We start from the raw sequence: 21,493 nt of genomic DNA, 5'->3' as shown, positions 1-21,493 counted from the left end.
GTGGACAGCACAACGTGCTGCAATGAATTTTCTAGTGCATCGTCTTTTGACGTTTCCTCTCAGATGAAAGATTCACAAAAAAACAGCAATACAGGAAATAACAGTGAGTAACGGTTTCTCGAGAAGTGAAAGTTGATGATATTGAATTGAAGGGGTTATATTTTTAGGAGTGATTAATTTTTTGGGAAAGAAAGTTTTTGGCTTTCTACTACTCCATCTGTATTGCTGTTTTTTTGTGAATCTTTTATTTGAGAGGAAACGTCAAAAGACGATGCACTAGAAAATTCAGCGCAGCACGTTGTGCTGTCCACCGTGAACTATCAGGAATATACCTGTAAGTGCTTGTTCCCTTCCTGAATACATCGTATTCTAGCCTTCCACATTGGCACCTCATTAGAAAAACGCCAAGAAATGGAAGTTGTCCTTCATTTTCTGACTCATACGTGAATTTTATTGCTGGAAATCTGTTATTTAAAAAGAAAACAAAGTCCTCAATGTTCGATTCTTGTGTTATCGAACATTGCAAAAATATAATTCACATACCTCAGCCATATCCTGGGAAAATACTTTGACTTTTCTTTGGTTTCCATTTCGATTTTGCTCATGAACAGGTTTGCCAGGTAGTCCCCCTACCTGGCAAACGCAGTGAGACGAGTACCTTCACTGTACATTCACTGCAAAAAAGCTACTGCGATAGCGAAACATGTGATATATTTTATGAAAATAAAATTTGTGAAGATCAGATTGTAAGGTGTAGTTAATAAAAAAAGATCTTGTATGTAGATAAAAACTCGCCCAATCCTATAACAGTTTGGATCTACAAACTGGTCGGACCTTCTGGAGTATTTGGAGGGGCTTTGTTGAAACTGTTGACGGGTCTAGACGTAAGATGGGCGTTGTCGGATTTGAAAAGACTTGCCTACGACTTTGCGAAAGGGGTAGGGTTTGTTACTCCAACTCCGTTGGGACTTAGTTATTTTAGGGACTGTAAGTAATCAGCCTAAAGACTTAGTTAAGGCTCATTTCGAATCCCCTCTTCCTTTTCCGGCAAAGCTTGACAGTTCTTTTGTGGGTCTTCCACCACATTGCCCATGGCTGATTCTTGCACTGTCTCCTGATACTCGTATCTACTGTCGTGAGGATAACCACGAAAGGCAGGATTCTGATGTGCAAGAACACAAAAATTAGAAAGGAACATTGGAAAAAGAGCATTGAAATAAATGACGCTCGATTGGGGATGAGGACAGGACCGGATTGGCTGTATGATCATAGGCGGATGTTGGAGGTTCATCGTAAGGGAGATCAGAGTGTGCGGGTGGTAGTCAAAAGATGAAAATTGGTTGAAGAACCACAAAATCTTTCCGGTTTTGGACATTTTTTCACTTCTCCATTTGTAGTTTTATAATGTTGAAACTGTTAGTGCTCAGTTTGCTTCTTAAGTATTCTATCACAAAATTTTTACTTTTATTACCATTTGGATTATTTTCAATAGGAGAAGCTGGGGAGAAATATGTTGTATCAGGAAACTTAGTTATATCAGACCAATTTTGTGGGTGAAAGAAAATTTTATCAATATATTGAGAAGGAGAAATAGTGACAAGAATCGATGCAGCATTTCCTCTCTGAATTGCAATGCCGATTCCTTGTATCAAAAAAATCTTGCTCTAGAGTCGTCTATTACTGTAATTAATTTTCGACCAACATCTCTGAAAGAATCGGAAGCAAAGGAACCAAATCTACTGAATGTTTCAATGGCGATTGGATAGAAAATGTATCAATCTTCCAGATAACTGTATTTCCGCTGTTTCATCTTTTCGGTATATTGAGTGACTCCACCAACAGTTTGCGTAGTTGAATGGAGATGAGAGCGTGCCAAAGTATCAATACAGGTGAAGTCTCATACCAAAGTTCTCCATGTCTGCAAGGAATGAGAGACATTCCATCATCTCGGCTGATTCCCAGAGGTTCAAGCAGATAAGAGATATTCGCTGTTGACAATGCACGTTCAATCAGGTGAATAACACAGATGAAATATCCCAAATTTATACTTATTGAGATTCTGAAACATTTGTCGTCGAATGATGTTTCCAAAGATACAACGGGAAGTGTGTTGAGCCAGGCGCCTCAGTTGTTACAGCTTTGAGGCAAGCCTGATATAAAAGGTAGTCCTTGGTTGCAACAATGAGTTCTGTAAATAACATCGGCAATAAAGGAAGATCTCATGATTTTGAGAGCCCTTGTTATCAAGTGTTGGTGAATTCGATTTTCAATCCATATTCATTCACCTTCCAAATAAAGTGAATCATCAATATCAGAGCAGAAATTTGATAAAATAGAATGAATCAGATGCTCAACACTATTGAAGGGGAATAGAAAAGCAGGTAAAGCAAATGAAGATGATTGTCGAATGCCAATACCATCAAGATTCACCGGAAGTGAAGCTTGGATCCATGGTTCGTTTTGAAAGTTATTATTAGAGATTTGTTCGAAGATTTTTCGAAGTGCTGTATCAAATAGGACTAATTCGCTATGACATTGCCATTAGGGCTACTTATTAGGGTATTCAATAATTTAGGAATTGCTTAAGAGTACTTTAGTAAGAATAATCCAATATGAGCAAAAATGATTTTGATATGAGAGGCCATCAAATTCAGGAAAGTCGTTTTTTGTCTCAAACATTCAGCCAAAGATTCTTTTGAAAGTGGTGCACCAAGTAGAGTCAATACGTACCTATTCATCGTTATTATTCCAGGTGTCAAATTGTCAAATTTTAGTGCTATTGATGCATCTTGTCATTAAAAAAAAAATATTTCACATTTTTCAAAATTCAAGTTTGATACAATTTCTTCAGAGGATGATAATATATGTTTGAACTGATTGGGCTATGCTTGAAGACTGGCACTAAACAAATCCAAAGAAATGAACTTTAAACGTTCAAGCCAGTCTCGATATACCTACACAGTTGGTTGAATGGACTGACGCCTATTAGAAAACAACTACTCCCCTAACTAATACCACGAAGGGCGTTGGTACAAGATAGTGACCATCATCGACCTAAAGTCAATGATAGGTTGAATGGACTGACTGGCTAATACCACGAAGGGCGTTGGATTATATCCGACAGGCGTCAGTGCAGGAATCTTCACAGAAAATTTCCTGCATATGCAATTGGCAATACAACTGAAAGAGTCGACCTTCAATTTTGGAACGGGCACACTTGCAGACCGATTTCGGGCTCATTAGCCACTCGTCAGTGCAAGATAGTGATCATCATCGACTTAAAGTCAATGATATTCCACAATAGAAAATCGGAATTCTTTCAGAGTATTTCATTCTTCTTCCGAAGTTGGAGCGAGCATCACAAAATGTCACTCCTTCTAATGGACGAGGTACTAACCAACTGCATGTAGCCGTTACTACGTGGTAGAAAATCATTATGAAACTTATACAATTATTGTATAAGTTTGAAATGTCCTTATAAGACCGAACTGCAGTAACGTTAGTTACAAATAAAAGTGGTAAAAAACATAGAAATTTTCATTTCTCTTTTCAACTGCATATCCGTAATTTGCCTGATTCCTCTGAATAAGGAAGAAAAACGTTTTTATTAGTCAGTGGGCTATGCTTGAAGACTGCCACTAAACAAATCTAAAGAAATGAACTTTAAACGTTCAAGCCAGTCTCGATATACCGACACAGCTGGCTAATACAAATAAAAGTGGTAAAAAATATAGAAATTTTCATTTCTCTTTTCAACTGCATATCCGTAATTTGCCCGATTCCTCTGAATAAGGAAGAAAAACTTTCTCATTAGTCAGTGGGCTATGCTTGAAGACTGACACTAAACAAATGTAAAGAAATGAACTTTAAACTTTCATGCCAGTCTCTATATACTTACACAGTAGGTTGAATGGACTGACGTCTATCAGAAAACAACTACTCCCCTAACTAATACCACGAAGGGCGTTAGTGCAAGAAAGTGACCATCATCGACCTAAAGTCAATGATATTCCACACTTGAAAATAGGAATTTTTTATTCCTCTTCCAAAGTTGGAGCGAGCGAAATATATGCAGGAAATTTTCTGTGAAGATTCCTGCACTGACGCCTGTCGGATATAATCCAACGCCCTTCGTGGTATTAGCCAGGGGAGTAGTTGTTTTCTGATAGGCGTCAGTCCATTCAACCTACTGTGTAGGTATATCGAGACTGGCTTGAACGTTTAAGTTCATTTCTTTGATTTGTTTAGTGCCAGTCTTCAAGCATAGCCCACTGACTAATAGGAAAGTGTTTCCCTTATTCAGAGGAATCGGGCAAATTACGGATATGCAGTTGGTTAGTATCTCGTCCACTAGATGGAGTGACATTTTGTTGTTCGCTCCTTAGGAAGAGGAATGAAATACTCTGAAAGAATTCAGTCTTTCAATTGTGGAATATCATTGACTTTAGGTCGATGATGGTCACTATCTTCCACACACTTGCAGACCGGTTTCGGGCTAATGAGCCCGAAACCGGTCTGCAAGTGTGCCCGTTCCAAAATTGAAGGTCGAATCTTTCAGTTGTATTGTCAATTGCATATGCAGTAAATTTTCTGTGAAGATTCCTGCACTGACGCCTGTTCGATATAATCCAACGCCCTTCGTGGTATTAGCTAGGGGAGTAGTTGTTTTCTGATAGGCGTCAGTCCATCCAACCTACTATGTGGGTATATCGAGACTGGTTCGAACATTTAAAGTTCATTTCTTTAGATTTGATTGAAAACTATATTCGCATGACCACCTATAGGCCCATCATCGAAATATCAACAGTTGAAATCAGTTTGAATTGATTTCAAACGATTAATGGATAAGCAGAAAAAAGCAAGACTCAGAGGATCTTGTTGAACTCCTGTTTCCGACATGATGACATTGTCTCTGAAATTCAGAAAGGTGGCTTTTGATGACACTGGTTGATGAAGTGAAAAAAATAAGATGTTAAATCCATGATTCTTTCCGAAAATACTTTTCATTGAATCATTATGAATGTGTTTTGAAAATCTAGTTTCAGAAAAATTGTTGAAGACAAATTCGGATTATAATTTATGAAATGGCGAGATGCCTGAGCAACTACTTCACATCCTCCGGAAGTTCCAAATCCGAATCGTATGGGACGAAATGTTAAAACAAGAAATTTTGGCTACCTAGCATCAAAAAATAGGTCTTAGACCACCACATTTATTCTTCAGAACTAGTAATAAAGCACCATAAAGAATTGGAAGTTCTTCTTGTAATAAAACACATAATGAATATTTCTCATATCGCTCGTTTCCAAAGGCAATTGTTCATGAGGATTATCTATTTGGAACATTGACTTTTATATGTGTTTTGGGTTCATATTTATCTGTGAACCGTGAAATCGCATCTGTAAAATTGATTACAGTAATATTGGAAATTCCGTTATTTATCGAAGAGTTGATTGAGTCATTCTTACCAGACATAATTTCGAATTGTATGTATAATCTGACCGCAATTACGAAACAGTTTCATAGAGCCATATACTTGATTGAAATTTGATATATTTTTATTACCCAAAGGTTTATCTCAGGTCAGATTTGTTGTCCTGTCATTCAACTATTATTAGTTCGTACACCGGTATGATTTTTTCGAAGAGAAAAAGTTGAATCGGAACGTATCCATTATATGCCATGAATTCATAACGACTGAGAGAAAGATTACTCTGATGTAGGAACAAGTAACATTTGGAGATAAAAGTTATTAGTAATTTCAAGTTCATTTTGAAGACATTATTTCAGGAATATAAAAATGACCGATTATCTTGAAACGACTTATAAATTATATATTCGTGATCATGTATTGTGCGGACATTAGTCTTCCCCTCATCAACCCTCGAACGGGGCAAGATATCAGAGAACCTTTTCCAGTACTTGGTGATGGAAAAGCTAATAAAGTGACATCACTTGTCGTCAAGAGGACGCTATCAATTTTTTTTTCAAAAAAGGGGGTCTTGTGACATTTCGTATGGAAGGTATTTCAATTCTGATAAATGACAATTCAATCTTCCAATATTTTTAACCACTTTTATTTGTAACTAAGGTTACTGCAGTTTCGTCCTATACGGACATTTTCGAACGAATACAATAAACTGAAATACTCAACAATTTACACCATATAAACTTTTATAACCATAGCAGGTAATGACTTTATTACGTGTGACAATAAGGCTACGCCAATATGTAAACCGGCGAGTAAATAAGATCAATTTGGTCATTTAGTAGGTTACATCCGCAATGCTTATATTTATGAATTTAGAATTAGAATTTGGATTCACTAAAGCTTAAAAACTCCAGATTTCTTTATCTTGCTCACTTTGGCTTTGACATTAAAAAGTAAATTTGATAACTTGACATATGGCCTGAATGCCACTTCCACATTGTTTTTTCTGAAAAATCCCGCAATTGTCTGTTTTTGCCAAAATATGTTGATGTTAAAATTTTTTTGATTTCTGATTGTTTAATCTGGAGAAATATTGGTCTGTACGTAGATTTAAGGTTTTGTTTTCTGACTAACTTCTGGATTGTGTCTGTGTTGAAACCATTATTATGTCCGATCTGTATGATTGTTTTAATTTCTTTAGCCAGATTTTTAGCAGATAAAGGCAACGAGAACGTTCTGTGTAACATTGAATTGTAGACTGCTATTTTATGACCGTCGGGATGGAAATAATCACTTGGGATTGTAATCGAGCTATACAGACAGGATGCTAACAATAATTTTCGTAACGAAAATATGACGTTCCACATATATAGAAAACGTTGACAAGTAAAATTTCAAATTCATATTACTTATATTGCAAAACAAATTAGGATATGAGTGGGCTCAATTCAACTCTCAATCACGCACAGTTTCAACCTCGTTTTTTATCTTATTCATTCGATTACTTGATTTATGCTCATTATTCATGTACAATTCTGCGAATGATATTGTTACGTTTTCCCCGTGGGCTTGACGACACTGTTCAATGATAAAACTCAACTTTATTCCTCTGTCAATACAACGAAACATTTTAACTTAAAGTTCCAACTAATATTCAAATGATTCTCTCCGCACCGCACCGTTACTTGACTTCGCTCTCTCAGATCGACGCGCGTGTAGAGTTTATATATGCCAAGTCTTAGTCTTATTTTCGAAGCGACGCGACACCCAGAACATTCGCGAAACGCAAGTCAAGTTGAGCGCGATCTTGGCCACGTCACAATTGATTTATGACGACCAGCGGCGGCCGGCGTAATTTTTTTCAGGAGATGATTTACAACAATTATGATTACTGTCGTTGCTTTTCGAGTTTGACAGCCGTGGGTTTTTGGAATTTTTTCCTGACGTTTCGCTGGCGCGAGTGGCTAGCTTCTTCAGAAGTTTAACCATCATGGCTTGCTGCCTGTTGTCCTGTTCGTTATTCTCGAATTCTTTAGAATGAGGTTCCATATTTGATTGAGGTTTACCGGCTTCTTCTTTTCTGTGTGTTTATGGATCTCTATTGCTTCCCGTACCAGTCGGCTATGGTATCCCTGGTTGGGGGCAATTAGTTCTGCGTTCTGTGGTTTCCTTCACTCAGTGCGTGTTCTGCCATAGCTGACTTGTCTGTTTGGCCTAGTCTGCAGTTCCCATGGATCGTTTGGTGGTTCCGATATATACCTTTCCACAAGTGCACGGAATGCGATAGACCCCTGCTGCTGATAATGGGTCTCTTTTGTCTTTAGCCGACCTGAGGATTTGTTGTATCTTCCTCGTGGGTTTGAAGACTGTTTCGATGTCGTGTTTGCCCAATAGTTTTCCAATTCTATCCGTGACCCCAGGGACACGGTAGATATACGCGTGCAACCATCTGATCCTTTTTCGCTTTCTGAACCATGGTGCCCTTCGGTCTCATGGCTCTTCTGGTCTCGGAGGCACTGTATCCATTCGATCTCAAGGTCACTTCCAGGTATTTCAGTTCCCTCTCCAGATGTTTTGGTTTATATATTCTCCGAGCCCCTTCTGTTAGAGTGGAGATAGCTCCTCTCTTTTGGCTAGGATGGTGGTTCGATAGTGCGTGCAAGTATCTATCCGTGTGTGTGGGTTTTCGATACACTTTGTGGGTTAGTCTGGTACCACATCGTTCTACTAGTACATCTAGGAAAGCGGTTCAGGGTGTCTCTCCATGTTTCCAGATGACGAAGGTGTCATCCACGTAACGTAGCCATTAGGTCGGCTACAATTCAAAAGTGTCTATCGCCTTCCCTTCAAACCGTTCCATGAAATAATTAGCTATCACTGGGCTAAGTGGACTCCCTATCGCAATGCCATCTAGTTGCTCATAGAAGTTTCCCCCCCATTGAAAGTAACTTCCTGTAAGACATGCTCTAAAGAGTTCGACGATGTCATTCGGGAACACGTGGGCTAACCCCCTCAGGGGGGAATTGAAGCCGACCTTATGGCTACGTTACGTGGATGACACCTTCGTCATCTGGAAACACGGAAGAGACACACTGAACCGTTTCCTAGACCACTTGAACGCCCAACACCCGAGCATACAATTCACCATGGAGATTGAGCAAGACTAACGGATAGCTTTCCTAGTTGTACTAGTAGAACGATGTGGTACCAGACTAACCCACAAAGTGTATCGAAAACCCACACACACGGATAGATACTTGCACGCACTATCGAACCACCATCCTAGGAGTTATCTCCACTCTAACGGAACGGCCTCGGAGAATATGTGAACCAGAACATCTGGAGAGGGAACTGAAATACCTGGAAGTGACCTTGAGATCGAATGGATACAGTGCCTCCGAGACCAGAAGAGCCATGAGACCGAAGGGCACCACGGTTCAGAAAGCGAAAAAGGATCAGATGGTTGCATACGCATATCTACAGTTTGTTCCTAGGGTCACGGATAGAATTGGAAAACTATTGGGCAAACACGATATCGAAACAATCTTCAAACCCACGAGGAAGATACAACAAAGCCTCAGGTCGGCTAAAGACAAAAGAGACCCATTATCAGCAGCAGGGGTCTATCGCATTCCGTGCCCTTGTGGAAAGGTATATATCGGAACCACCAAACGATCCATGGGAACAAGACTGAAAGAGCATAAAATGAAGTGCAGACTAGGCCAAACAGACAGGTCAGCTGTGGCAGAACACGCACTGAGTGAAAGAGACCACAGAATTTTGTTTGAGAACACAGAACTAATTGCCCCCAACCAGGGATACCATATCCGACTGGTACGGGAGGCAATAGAGATCCACAAACACACGGATAATTTTAACAGAAAAGAAGAAGCGGTGAACCTCAATTAAATATGGAACCCCATTCTAAAGAATGCGAGAATAACGAACAGGACAACAGGCAGCAAGATTGTCAATGTTCCAGGTTCAAGTGCAGGTACGAATACAGGTACAAATTCAGGTATAAATACAACTGATTACCTGACAAGGCATAAATACGCTTTACGAAGCCTAAAAGGGTAGTCATCAGACAGCAAGCCATGATGGTTAAACCTTTGAAGAAGCTAACCATTCGCGAAAGAGCAACGCCAGGAAGGAATTCCAAAAACCCATGGCTTTCAAACTCGAAAAGCAACGACACTGAAAACCTCAGCCGTGAAAGTCTAAACCATTTTGTCAATTATGATTATTATTATTATCATCGATATCGAATCTACACTATGTGATTTATATTATATTTGTAATATTTCTAGGTATTAGTGCTAATGTTTGGCTTTCTGGCAAGACGTTGGCCAAATGGAATTGGTGTATGGACAAAGGAACCCCAGCGGTATATTTCAGCTGGAACCCAAAAAATGAATCTTATTTTGAACTGAGAGTTATCGACAATACTAGCAAGCTGAATAGTACGAAATATATATCCGATGAAGATCAATTCACTATTCAGAAAAGTGTATCCCAAAGTGAAGTTATTAAAATTAGATCTGAGAGGTCACTGGAAACGAAAAATATTTACGCTTTCGTAAATCTTGCCAAGGAGTGGAAAAGAAAGTCATGTAGTGAACCAGTATTAGAAGTTTATCTGAACGAAGATTTGCTTTTTACGAATTCAACCAATATGAATGACTTTGGAAAAGAAGAACCTCCAAAGGAAAAAATTGAAATTTATATAAAAGCAAACTCAAGTTATTTTACTGATCACCAATTCAAGATTGAAAAAAAATATATTTTCGTTTCCGAACCGGTTAGTATAATAATATTAGGCCTTGTGATTTTTCCATGCATGACTGTTTAGAATTGTTGCATATATCAAAACGTCTCTCACATTTCGGTCAAGTGACATCTCGTTTGTTTCTAAAGTTCTGTTCGTTTTAATGTTATGTGTTTTAGTTGCTCCATATCTCAATAAATATGCATTCTACTGTATCGTGGTATAAACTTATCCATAGTAAATTTTGTACTCTATACATTGATGCTTCTCTTTTTTTCCAAATTTTAATTTTTGCCACTTGTCAGTTTATTACTATATGATGTCGTTAGGCGAATTTCTGCGAATTTTTCTCTACGAATTCAAATTGAACCAAAGTGCTATCGAAACAATTAACCAGACGTTTGGCAATGGTGGTGTTAATGAATGCAGTGTTCGACATTGGTTTGCGAAATTTAATTCCAGAGAATTTAGCCTCAAAGATGAGTTCTGTTATTCTTTGCTTTTCACGCAACAAAAACGATTGGATCGTCACGTGTGATGAAAAGCTGATCCTCTACGACAATAGCAGATGTTCATGACAGTGGTTGACACCAATGAGCCATTCATGCACTTCCCAAAGGCGAAAACCCACCAAAAAAGACCATGGTTACCGAATGGTGGTCAGCGGCTGGTGTGATTCACTAGGACTTTCTGCAATCGGGTCAAACCATCACAGCAGAGTCGCATTTTGAGAAAACGGACGGAATCTATCGAAAATTATATCAGCAGCAACCAGCGCTGGTCAACAGAAGAGGTCCAATCCTGCTTCACAACAACACTCATTCGCACGTTTCATAAATCACCGTTCAAAAATTAAACGAATTGGGCGTCAAAATTCTGCCTCACCCACCATACCCCCAGGCATCTCGCTAACCGACTACTAGAGGTCATTCACAGAGCGGACATTTGAATACAAAATTTTTACTTCTACTCTGACTGTTGTTCCCACAATAAAACCAGTTTACTTCAAAGAAAAGCTTCATAAATGTTTTGTTTTGAGTGACTTCCTAAAATTCCTGATGGACTTGAATCGGGTAATCTTAAAGACCCCTTCACCGGTTTTCTTCGACCAATCCACCTACCATGAACAAAAGGATTCATTCAAATACTCACACACATAAAGATACAGGGAGTAGGTACCTCATAATGTTTATATTGAAATTTTCACTTCAACTGTGTCTTTTGTTCCCACAGTAGAACAAGTTCAGTTCAGAGAAGAGCTGCATGATCGGTTGGTTTTGAGTGACTTCCTGAAATATCTGATGGACTTGAATAGGGTAATCTTCCAGACCTCTTCACTGGTTTTCTTCGACCAATTCACCTACCATTGCCAGAAAGTTTCATTCAAATACTCACTCACATAAAAATACAGGGAGTAGGTACCCCATATTGTTGATATTGAAATTTTAACTTCAACTGTGACTGTTGTTTCCACAGTAGAACAATTTTAGTTCAAAGAAGAGCTCTATGAAAGGTTGGTTTTGAGTGACTTACTAAAATATCTGATGGATTTCAATCGGGTAACCTTATAGACCTCTTTACTGTTTTCCTTCGACCAATCCAACTACCATGCATAAAAGGTTTCATTCAAAACATAAAGATACAAGGGATAGGTACCCCATATTGTTGATATTGAAATGGTAATTCATGGCCTTTGTAAGGGTAACTATGCTTCAGAATGTTTGTCAATGTTTGTCAATGACAGTGTATTGTGAAATGTGCAAATACATTTTTCCTCAAAGATGACAACAACACAGTTATAATACATTCTAGCCCACACGTTTGGCTACTCAATATGTGTGAACTTCATGGTCACAGTGTGTTTTTGTCAACATCGATCGTTTTCGTTTTCTTTATAGAATCCAATTATCTGTACTGGTTTCGCAGTTGAGAAAACAATTGTGAACAAAATAATAAGTAGAATTAGTGTCTCAGTCAGAACACTGTGAGATGCTAAATATACAGGGTGTTCCTTAAACACATGCTGATGTTCAAGGAGGTAATTTTTAGACCCATTTTAAGAAAAAAACTTCCTAAGGACGTATGTCCTAAACGCCTTAACTTTTGAGATACAGGGTGGCAAAGTTTTCAAAAATAATCAGTTTTTTAATAATAACTGAGATAATTTTGTAGACATCTTTGATACATATGTTCCATGCCTCAAGGCGCATTTTCTGATGTACACAAATTTGTATTTTTTCAAACAGTGGCATCCCTACGGGTTTCGCATTGAATATTTTTGGGGAAAAAGTACTACGCCAATGCTTTCTTTTCAAAATAAAATCATTTTTTAAATCCTCATTTATTTTTGAGAAAATTTGATCTCCTGGTATTTCTTTGTCCGACGCATGATTTTCACTCAAAAAAATAAAAATCGACAGAAAGCAAATTAAGAAATTAGATCAATTCTAAAATGAATGAGAATCTGAAAATTGCTTCATAACGCATTACCAATTCCCTAATAATATTTGAAAACATAATATGCAGAAAAATAAATTTTTCACAAAAACGAGTTTTATTTTATTTTGTTGCAGTAAGTCTAAACGAATAGCACAAATTTGTTAATTAGTAATAATACCAAAACTGATTATAAAAATTGTTGGAAGTGGCCACCTGCATTTAGTATGCATGCTTCCGCCCTTCTACGCATGGAATTACGCACCCGTTCAAATATTCCCGGCGTATTTCGTATAGTTTCACATGAGGCAACTATTCGCTCTCTTAAATCTTCTAAAGTATTAACGCTGGTGGTGGTGGGTACGCTGTTTTTTCTGCTTTTGATCTTTAAAAGAAATCACATATCGACAAACTCTATATTTCCAAGAGGTGCAGTAAATAAATTCTGCTACACGTCATATATTCCCGGATAACTAAATTTATGTTTTCAAAAATTATTAAGCGGTGCTGCGTTATGACGTAATTTTAATTGAGAACAGTGCATCTGACAACAAACAAATACCTTTTAGATCCTCGATTATTCTGCAACAAATCTGATATCTTAGTTTGCTTTCAGTCGATGCACGATACCGCATCAGATTTTTAAGAAATTTATCCTTAAGTAAAGCGATTTTTAATTTTTTGAGCGAAAACCATGCGTCGTACAAAGAAAACCCAGCAAATCAAATGTGCTCAAAAATGTATGGAGATATTAAAAAAAATTTTTAATTCAAGATATAGCAGTGGCGTAGTATTTTTTTCGCCAAAAATATACATTTCAAAACTCGTACGTACGCCACTGGCAGAGAAAAATTAGGAAAATTGTACATCAGAAAATGCGCCTTGAGGCATGGAGCATGTATCAAATATGCCAAAGATGTCTACAAAATCATCTCAGTTATTATTAAAAAACTGATTATTTTTGAAAACTTTGCCACCCTTAATATGGGTCTAAGAATTACCTCCTTAAATATTAGCATGTGTTTAAGGAACACCCTGTAGAAGAATGATGTATAAATATTATTCTTCTCTGCTATCGATGAAAAATAGCAAAAACTGCATTTTTATTACAAACATCATTTTTTTTTAAACGTCAGCTATGATAAATCGGATTCATTTTGTTCTATTGATTATATGAATGAATATTTGTTGAAGTGATAGCTGGTTTTTTTTCCATATACATTTCCGTATGTATTATTCGAAAACAAAACTTTAAATGATTTGCATGTAATTTTTCGGAAACTTGTCATTGCATCTGTTTCATTAGTGAATTTTTACCACTTTCTGAATAGATTCAATGCTAAATCTCAATCTTTTTTCCAGGCAACTTTTTTCACAGCCAGGCAAGATTGCTCCGAAAGAGGCACCCGGCTATTAACTATAAAGAGTGAAGATGAAAGTAAAGATGTTGTGGAAGCTATGGAAAAAGAACGTGAGTTTCATTATGTCGTTATAGTTTGAGCGTCAGGAACTATGCGTTAATACCGACTTACTTGGCAAATCTAGCTGTGCCTCTGAGATGCGCGAACGATAAGAGTATATGGTAACTGTCCACTACCAACTTTTATCAGGAAGTACAATCGGGAAAAAAATTTTGGCTTGAATAAATTCGGCAAGTCTTGACAACTACACACACACATACCTGTCGCGCAATAGTAGTGTGGACACCACGCCCTGGTGTGAATTGTGGGGTTTTCGAAGACCAGGCGGTTGAGGCTTATTAGGTGAATACACAGCTATTGCCAGTTCTTCTTTACACACCAAAGCCAGTGACTTTTCATCAAAACAGACATCTGTGGCCATGACCACACCTCAACGGTAACTGCAGGTCAACCCACTGATGTCATTTTGTGGCCACATACACAATTCACACACCTCAAAATTTCAAGGTCATTATCTCCAAGGACATTATTTCAGGTATCATTATGCCATATACACTTGTTTTATATAGTGTTTATATACAATTATAGAAAATTTCCTGAATGCTGGCAATATAGATTTTTTCATTTCGATTATTTTAGAAACAACTGAAAGTATTAAAAACTCTAACGGGAATGATTTTATTTGTCAATGGATCATTTCTACAAATGATAATCGAGCATTTTAAATAAAAAAAAAAGATTTTGATATAGATACTTTTATAATCGATGCTTGTTTTATTTAGTGAACGTTTATTTTCACCTGTCTCTTGTTTATACTACAAAAAGTTTTTCATGAAAGTAAACTGCTGAATCTTGAATAAAATTTGCTCCCGATAATGCAGTAGTTGCCATTGATTTCATGCAGTATATTTCAATGTAATGAATTTCGATACATGATTCACTGAAAAATCTTAGTAGATTGGGAAGATACTGAAAATGAATAAAAAAATAATAATAATACTGTCTTCATTATTCTCGGATATATTTCTTCTAACAATTGTTTAGTCAATGTTGAATCAATTGAAAATAAAATGCGAAGTTCAACTCGGTGGCAAAGAAAGCCAGTTTATTGATCTTTTATAAAAGTTATTATTGTTTTTATTTCGATTATTTTCGAAACAACTGGTACTTTTGGTTTCTCTACAAACACCAAAGTCGGCAACTGCACCGTTCGCTCCATATCAATCTACTGATGCCACTTAGTGGCCACATACACACTTCACACACGTTAAAATTTCAAGTTTATTATCTCCAAGGGATGAGGTATCATTATCTGGCCATACACCGTCATATCCAACTGCGTTAATAAAACAATAATCAATTAATCTTCATTAGTTTCATTTGTACTACAATTCCCAGAGTGAATTTCATAATTTACTTCGAAATCTATCGAAACAAAATCTATAATGAATTAAAATATTGAAAATCCCAATATGTAATATAGAGTAAGATTCTGAAAATCCCTTCAAAATGAGTTAGAAAACGGATTGTACAAATTCCTTTGGAAAGTGGTCACTCAAAATTAGATCTCACTATTTTGAACATATTTTCTATCAAGCTCAGAATTTGAAAATACAAGAAGTTGGATATGTTCTTTGAAAAGTAATCGATCGTATATTGTTGCCGATTTATCAACCTTATTCTGACAATTAAACACTGGTTTCATTTACTTTTTTTATTTAGTTTTTTTTATACACACCAAAGCTTTCGACTTATCATCGGAAATAACTACACAGCATATCAACCTACTGATATCATTTTGTGGTCAAAATAATCATGTGGCCATTCATACACAGTCGTGCCCGAATGCCTTAATAAAAATAATGAACTCCTGGCCACTGAAAGTGGATTGAAATTCCATGAATTGAAATCGGAATTGAGCATGCGCATAAAATGTAGTCATCACAATTGTCTTATTGATTTATTTCAAGGTATGGAATTCCCAACTTTGATTTCATTAAATAGTTGAAAAACGTAATTCAAAATGTGAAATATAATGGAAAAATCTTTCAAATTTTTAAATTTGATTCATTACAATTAGTTAGGAACCAGACTGACGAATGTGCTACCGTCCGCTCAAGATGTTTAGAAACCCTGGTGACAATACAGATTTGTTTGGCGTGAAAGCAAACAATTGAGTAAAACCATTATAGAAATTTCACGTTATCAGTCTTCATTATTTTTTTTTTACTTCTTGAGTGTGTTGAATATTAAGTTTTCATACTGGAGTTCATACATTAATAGCGTTGAAACAGGCGAATTTCTCCACATCAAATTTTGGATGTTACCTTCTGTCTTCTCTGCCTTTCAAAAAGCCAGGAAAAAATCACGGGTGCTTAGTCCCTCCCATTCCTCAAACAGTTCTTAGTAAACGTCGTCCACGTGCGACGGGGGTCTTCAGAAAAACCTATTTAGCTGAATTGACAAAACTTTCAATGCTGGATATTGATATGCCCATATTTACATCTTGAGCTACGTGACAAATATATCTGACTGTGCATCTTCTCAAAAGACGCTGATGAATAGTGTTTATATAAACACTCTCGATCCCCCGGCCATAATTTTACATTGTATGAGAGACAGATCCGGTGTTTGAAAAATCTGAATTGAAGAAATATGTTTATTCCCGAATTTAGAATATACAGTGTGTCAATTTGAAAACTTCCCACCCTCAATATCTCCCTTCCAGTACATAATATGAAAAAATGGTCAGACAGGTCAACTTTATTTGCAAGGGGGACACTCTGAATGAATATTTTCAACCCTCGGGGTTCAACCCCCTAGGAGGGGTGGATGTTACCCTCAGAATTTCAAATGGAAAGGGGGGTCAAGTGGCACATCATTTTGAAGGGCATTCAATTCGCTTGCCGACGGTGCCCTCATTTATTATTTTCCGATCAGCAGTATCCGAAAATGTAGTTCTAAACTAATAGAAGTAATTAGAATTGGCCTATACTAAAATGCCTGGTTATCAAGTTAGTATGCAAAGAAATACAATTTATTGACTCTCTTATAAGTAAAACTTGTGATGACGGGTCAGCTTTTCAACTTTCCATCAGGGGTAAAATTAGACAAGCCTCAAAAAATTTACATTGATTAGTTATCTGATTTCGGTGACTTTCATTTGGGTTTATTATCGGATTTAAAACTCTTATCCCTTTTTTGTTACTTCTGCTATAAAAAGTATCGTTTTTTGAGCAAAAAAGGTGTTCATCGCATTCAAGCCATTTGGTAGTACTATCATTTCAGTTTCATTTGTTGAGCTGATCAGCGATACCTTAGAAAGTGTATAAATTGTAAGAATGGTTTACACTATCCAAGACCGAATTGAAATAATTTTTATTTATGGAGAGGTGGGCAAGTGCGCACGAAGGGCGGCATCTCTTTTTAATGAAAGAAATCCAAATCTTAATATAAGTCACCGGTATGTGCTTGATTTGGTGACAAAGTTTTCCGAAACTGGTTCGGTGAAGAATAAAAAAAGGAATAACCCCAGAGTACTGAATGAGGATGCTCAAATTGAAGTGTTGGGAACATTTGCTGCAGAGCCGACTAGCTCCTTACGATCAGTAGCAGAACAGACGGGAATGTCACACGAGACTGTAAGGAAAGCACTGAAAATGCACAAATTTCATCCATATAAAATGCAGATTCTCCACGAGCTCCATGAGGATGATTATGACAGAAGAATAGAATTCTGTGAAATCATGACTCTTCGAATCAATGCTTTACCTAATCTTCTGTTCAATATCTGTTTCAGTGATGAATGTTCATTTTTCCTGAATGGCAATGTTAATAGGCAAAATTGTCGCTATTGGAGTGACGAAAACCCTCACAATTTTCGAGAAGGACATACACAACACCCACAAAAAGTTAATGTTTGGGCTGGTATTCTTGGAAATGCCATTATCGGACCTTTATTTTTTGAAGAAAACTTGAATGGTGATCTGTACCTAGATATGCTTCAAGCACCTATCGATCCACTTATAACTCACGAGCTCGAAACTCAAATTGATGCACACGGTAATTTACTGTTGCAGGAAGATTTGTTACATTTCCAACAGGACGGTGCGCCACCTCATTATTTTCGCCCCGTCCGACAATGGTTGAACGAGCGATTCCGGGAGAGATGGATTGGCAGAAGGGGATCAATTGAGTGGCCACCGAGATCACCGGATTTGACTCCATTAGATTTTTTTCTTTGGGGATATCTCAAATCTGTCGTCTATAAAACACAGCCCACTGATATGGATGACCTCAAAGGACGAATTACAGCAGCATGCCGGTCAATTAGTGGTGAAGTTTTCCAAAATGTTCGAGAGGAGTTCGAAAACAGACTGTATTACTGTTTAGAGCAGAATGGACAACATTTTGAACATATTATCAGATAAAGCGTAACAAGATGGTTGAAATTTGTTTTTTGCAATTTAGTATTTTTTGTTTGCACTCGATGCGTATTTCGTTAACTAAGTAGTTCTACATTCCTCTCACATCCACGAATTCGAATATTACTCAAGGGTTGGAACGATGCTACCTAGTACGATGCTCACCTTTTCCAATAGTCCATTACAATCATTTGTTTTGAATACCAACCTGAATACCAAACATCTAGTGCGGGCGAGTTTTAATCATTTATTCTTATTCACTTCTAATCACCGTTCGTTTGGAACGTTATTGTTCAAAAACTGCTCATCAAAAACTAATGAAAAAGGTATCATTGGCAAGAGAATTGAATGCCCTTCAAAATGATGTGCCACTTGACCCCCCTTTCCATTTGAAATTCTGAGGGTAACATCCACCCCTCCTAGGGGGTTGAACCCCGAGGGTTGAAAATATTCATTCAGAGTGTCCCCCTTGCAAATAAAGTTGACCTGTCTGACCATTTTTTCATATTATGTACTGGAAGGGAGATATTGAGGGTGGGAAGTTTTCAAATTGACACACTGTATATTAGCATACATTATTTTCGCTAGGTATTAATTAAAGGTGTTGTCACTGTCGAGTGATATTGTGAATACTCACTATCTGAACTATTCCCAATTTGATCAGGTACGTCGATACATCTCTATTGGAAATAGTGTGTCAATATGCTTGCTGCAATTTAAACAATATGTCAAGAACGTTTGTATGTGTTATGAAAATATTGTTTTATGATCAAGTAGTTCATAATTTGAATCCATTCAAATCAAAAATAGTTTTTACTTCCACTTCAATTGAAAGTGAAATTTACTAAATTGCTTTTCCGAATAACGCGTGTTGAAGTTGTTATGAATAAGCGGTTATGTTCAACTGCTTAGAATATATTTCGCTTATCAAACTTGGGCTACTATAGAGTTTGGGTGTATGTCTGACTTTGAGAAATATTTTGAGACCCCGAAGCTTCATTGTTTTCGGGAAATTATTTGCTGGTATCATTTCTAGGGATTTGACAGCATTTAGGCTACTATAAATACAGAAGGGACCTATAATATACTATCCTAATATTCCTGTCCAAACATTGACTTTTTGTGGTTACTGAGTACGCACAGAAATACCTAGCTGTTGATTTGCCCGAAACCAATATCAAACAATGGATGATGGATTATGTTTCATATGTGAAGAAAATGATCACTCATCAAAAATTTGTATGGGAAACACGTGTTGCGTTTTTGTAAAATTATTTCAGTGAAAATCTCACAATAAAGTGTGTTTTTGAATACATTAGTTTTTGATTTTCATCAAGTATCGGCCAATTCCATGATATAACCAAAATAAAATTTGTATTTCTCCCTCCTTTCAATGGACTGACTTGTTACCTGCGAGTACTGACGATCAGTCGCAACAGTGCGGAAAGGGGAACGGTGGTTCAATTAAATAGTTGATATTCCATCGCGAACAAATATCTAATTTTGAACTGGTCGACTGCTTTCGCGGACATAGTCCAGAATACATTGGGTTTTATATGTTCCGATATTTATATTCCACATCTGTACATGCATAAGCTTGAGAAAAACTCAATTATACAAATTTTTGTATGAATTTCACGATTCGACACGTGTTTTGCTATACGATAGCTTTCTCGAGCACGAATAATGAATCAGTTCTAAAATACTACCAACCATATTCATACTGAATATAACTGGAGTTTTTTCCCAACCCAAACCATTATTTTCAACACCACGACATGTGTTTCGATCACCAAGTGATCATCTTCAATAATATAAACACATTTTAATGGTTAAGAGTAGGAGTTACCTCAATACTCAATCGTTCATTAATTTGCTTTCTGTTTTTGATATGTGTCAAATTGTAGAGAATCCCACTCGTATTACTAATACATCTGAAAGCCTCATAGATGTCATCTGTATAAATAAGGAATTACTGGTAAGAAGTTTTAATACTATTGATATGAATGGTATTACAGACCACTTAATGGTCAGCTGTGTAACCAGCTTTCAACATGAACAATTACCTACTGATTCAATATACTTCAGGAGTTACAAAAACTTCGATTTCACTAATTTTCATAACGACGCTGCGAACATGCCATGGGGCACTATTGTTGATTTACAAAACATGAACTCTAAAGTAAACTTTTTAAATGATTGTATAATACATTTATTTGATAAACATGCTCCTATCCGCAGGTTGAATTGTAAAAAGAAATTTCTGCCTTACGTCACATACAACCTCAAGCTCATGATGCAAACCAGGGATAAAGCTCATAAAACATATTTAACTTTGAGAACACCGGCTTCAAGGAAGTATTATGTAACCCTACGGAATTACGTTAATGACGCTCTGAAACGTGAAAAAACAGCATATATGCAATATATTTTAAACAAAAATAAAAAAAACTCTAAAGCAATTTGGAAAAATTTGTCATATTGGGGTGTGAATACAAAGAGTTCTTCACAAATCAACAGACTACCGCAAGAACTGCGTAATCCAGAAGAAATCAATAACTTTTTTCTTAATGTCACTGGAAATTCTACAATTAACAGTGATACTTTATTATTCTATAGTAATAACAGATTCAATGTCAATGCAAGTTTCTCGTTTATGGAAATATCCAATAAGGATATCTTTGAAGCTATCAATAAAATAAAATCAAATGCTTTCGGTATCGATAATATCAATATTAAAATGATTTCATTCATTATTCCATATTGCATAGATGAAGTAAAACATATTTTTAATGAGTCTCTGAGGCAAGGCATTTTTCCTGATCTTTGGAAAATTGCTAATATTTTACCCACTTCCAAAATACCTACACCCACCTGTTTCAACGAGTTACGTCCAATAAGTATTTTACCAGCATTCTCAAAAATTTTTGAAAAAATAATAACACAACAAATTAAAGTATACTTGGATACAGCTAACATACTTCCAGAAGTGCAATCTGGATTCCGACAGAAA

General features: G+C 36.7%; 1 protein-coding gene across 1 annotated transcript in view; it reads left to right on the top strand.

The window, feature by feature from the left end:
* The window catches only part of LOC111504682 (uncharacterized), an 84,289-nt gene that overhangs the window by 29,006 nt on the left and 33,790 nt on the right, over positions 1 to 21,493 (top strand). Inside the window, exons 4-5 of the mRNA XM_074178373.1 lie at positions 9,742 to 10,232; positions 13,998 to 14,106. Of these exons, the coding sequence (XP_074034474.1) occupies positions 9,742 to 10,232; positions 13,998 to 14,106 (600 nt within the window). The remainder of the gene's footprint in view (positions 1 to 9,741; positions 10,233 to 13,997; positions 14,107 to 21,493) is intronic.

The sequence above is a fragment of the Leptinotarsa decemlineata genome, unplaced genomic scaffold (genome assembly GCF_025532065.1).
Source record: "Leptinotarsa decemlineata unplaced genomic scaffold, Ldec_3_MD MMD2_tig00003736_RagTag_RagTag, whole genome shotgun sequence".
NCBI classification, from domain to species: domain Eukaryota; kingdom Metazoa; phylum Arthropoda; class Insecta; order Coleoptera; family Chrysomelidae; genus Leptinotarsa; species Leptinotarsa decemlineata.
Note: the sequence above shows the minus strand (reverse complement) of the source record. Positions and strands in the feature narration are given on the sequence as shown.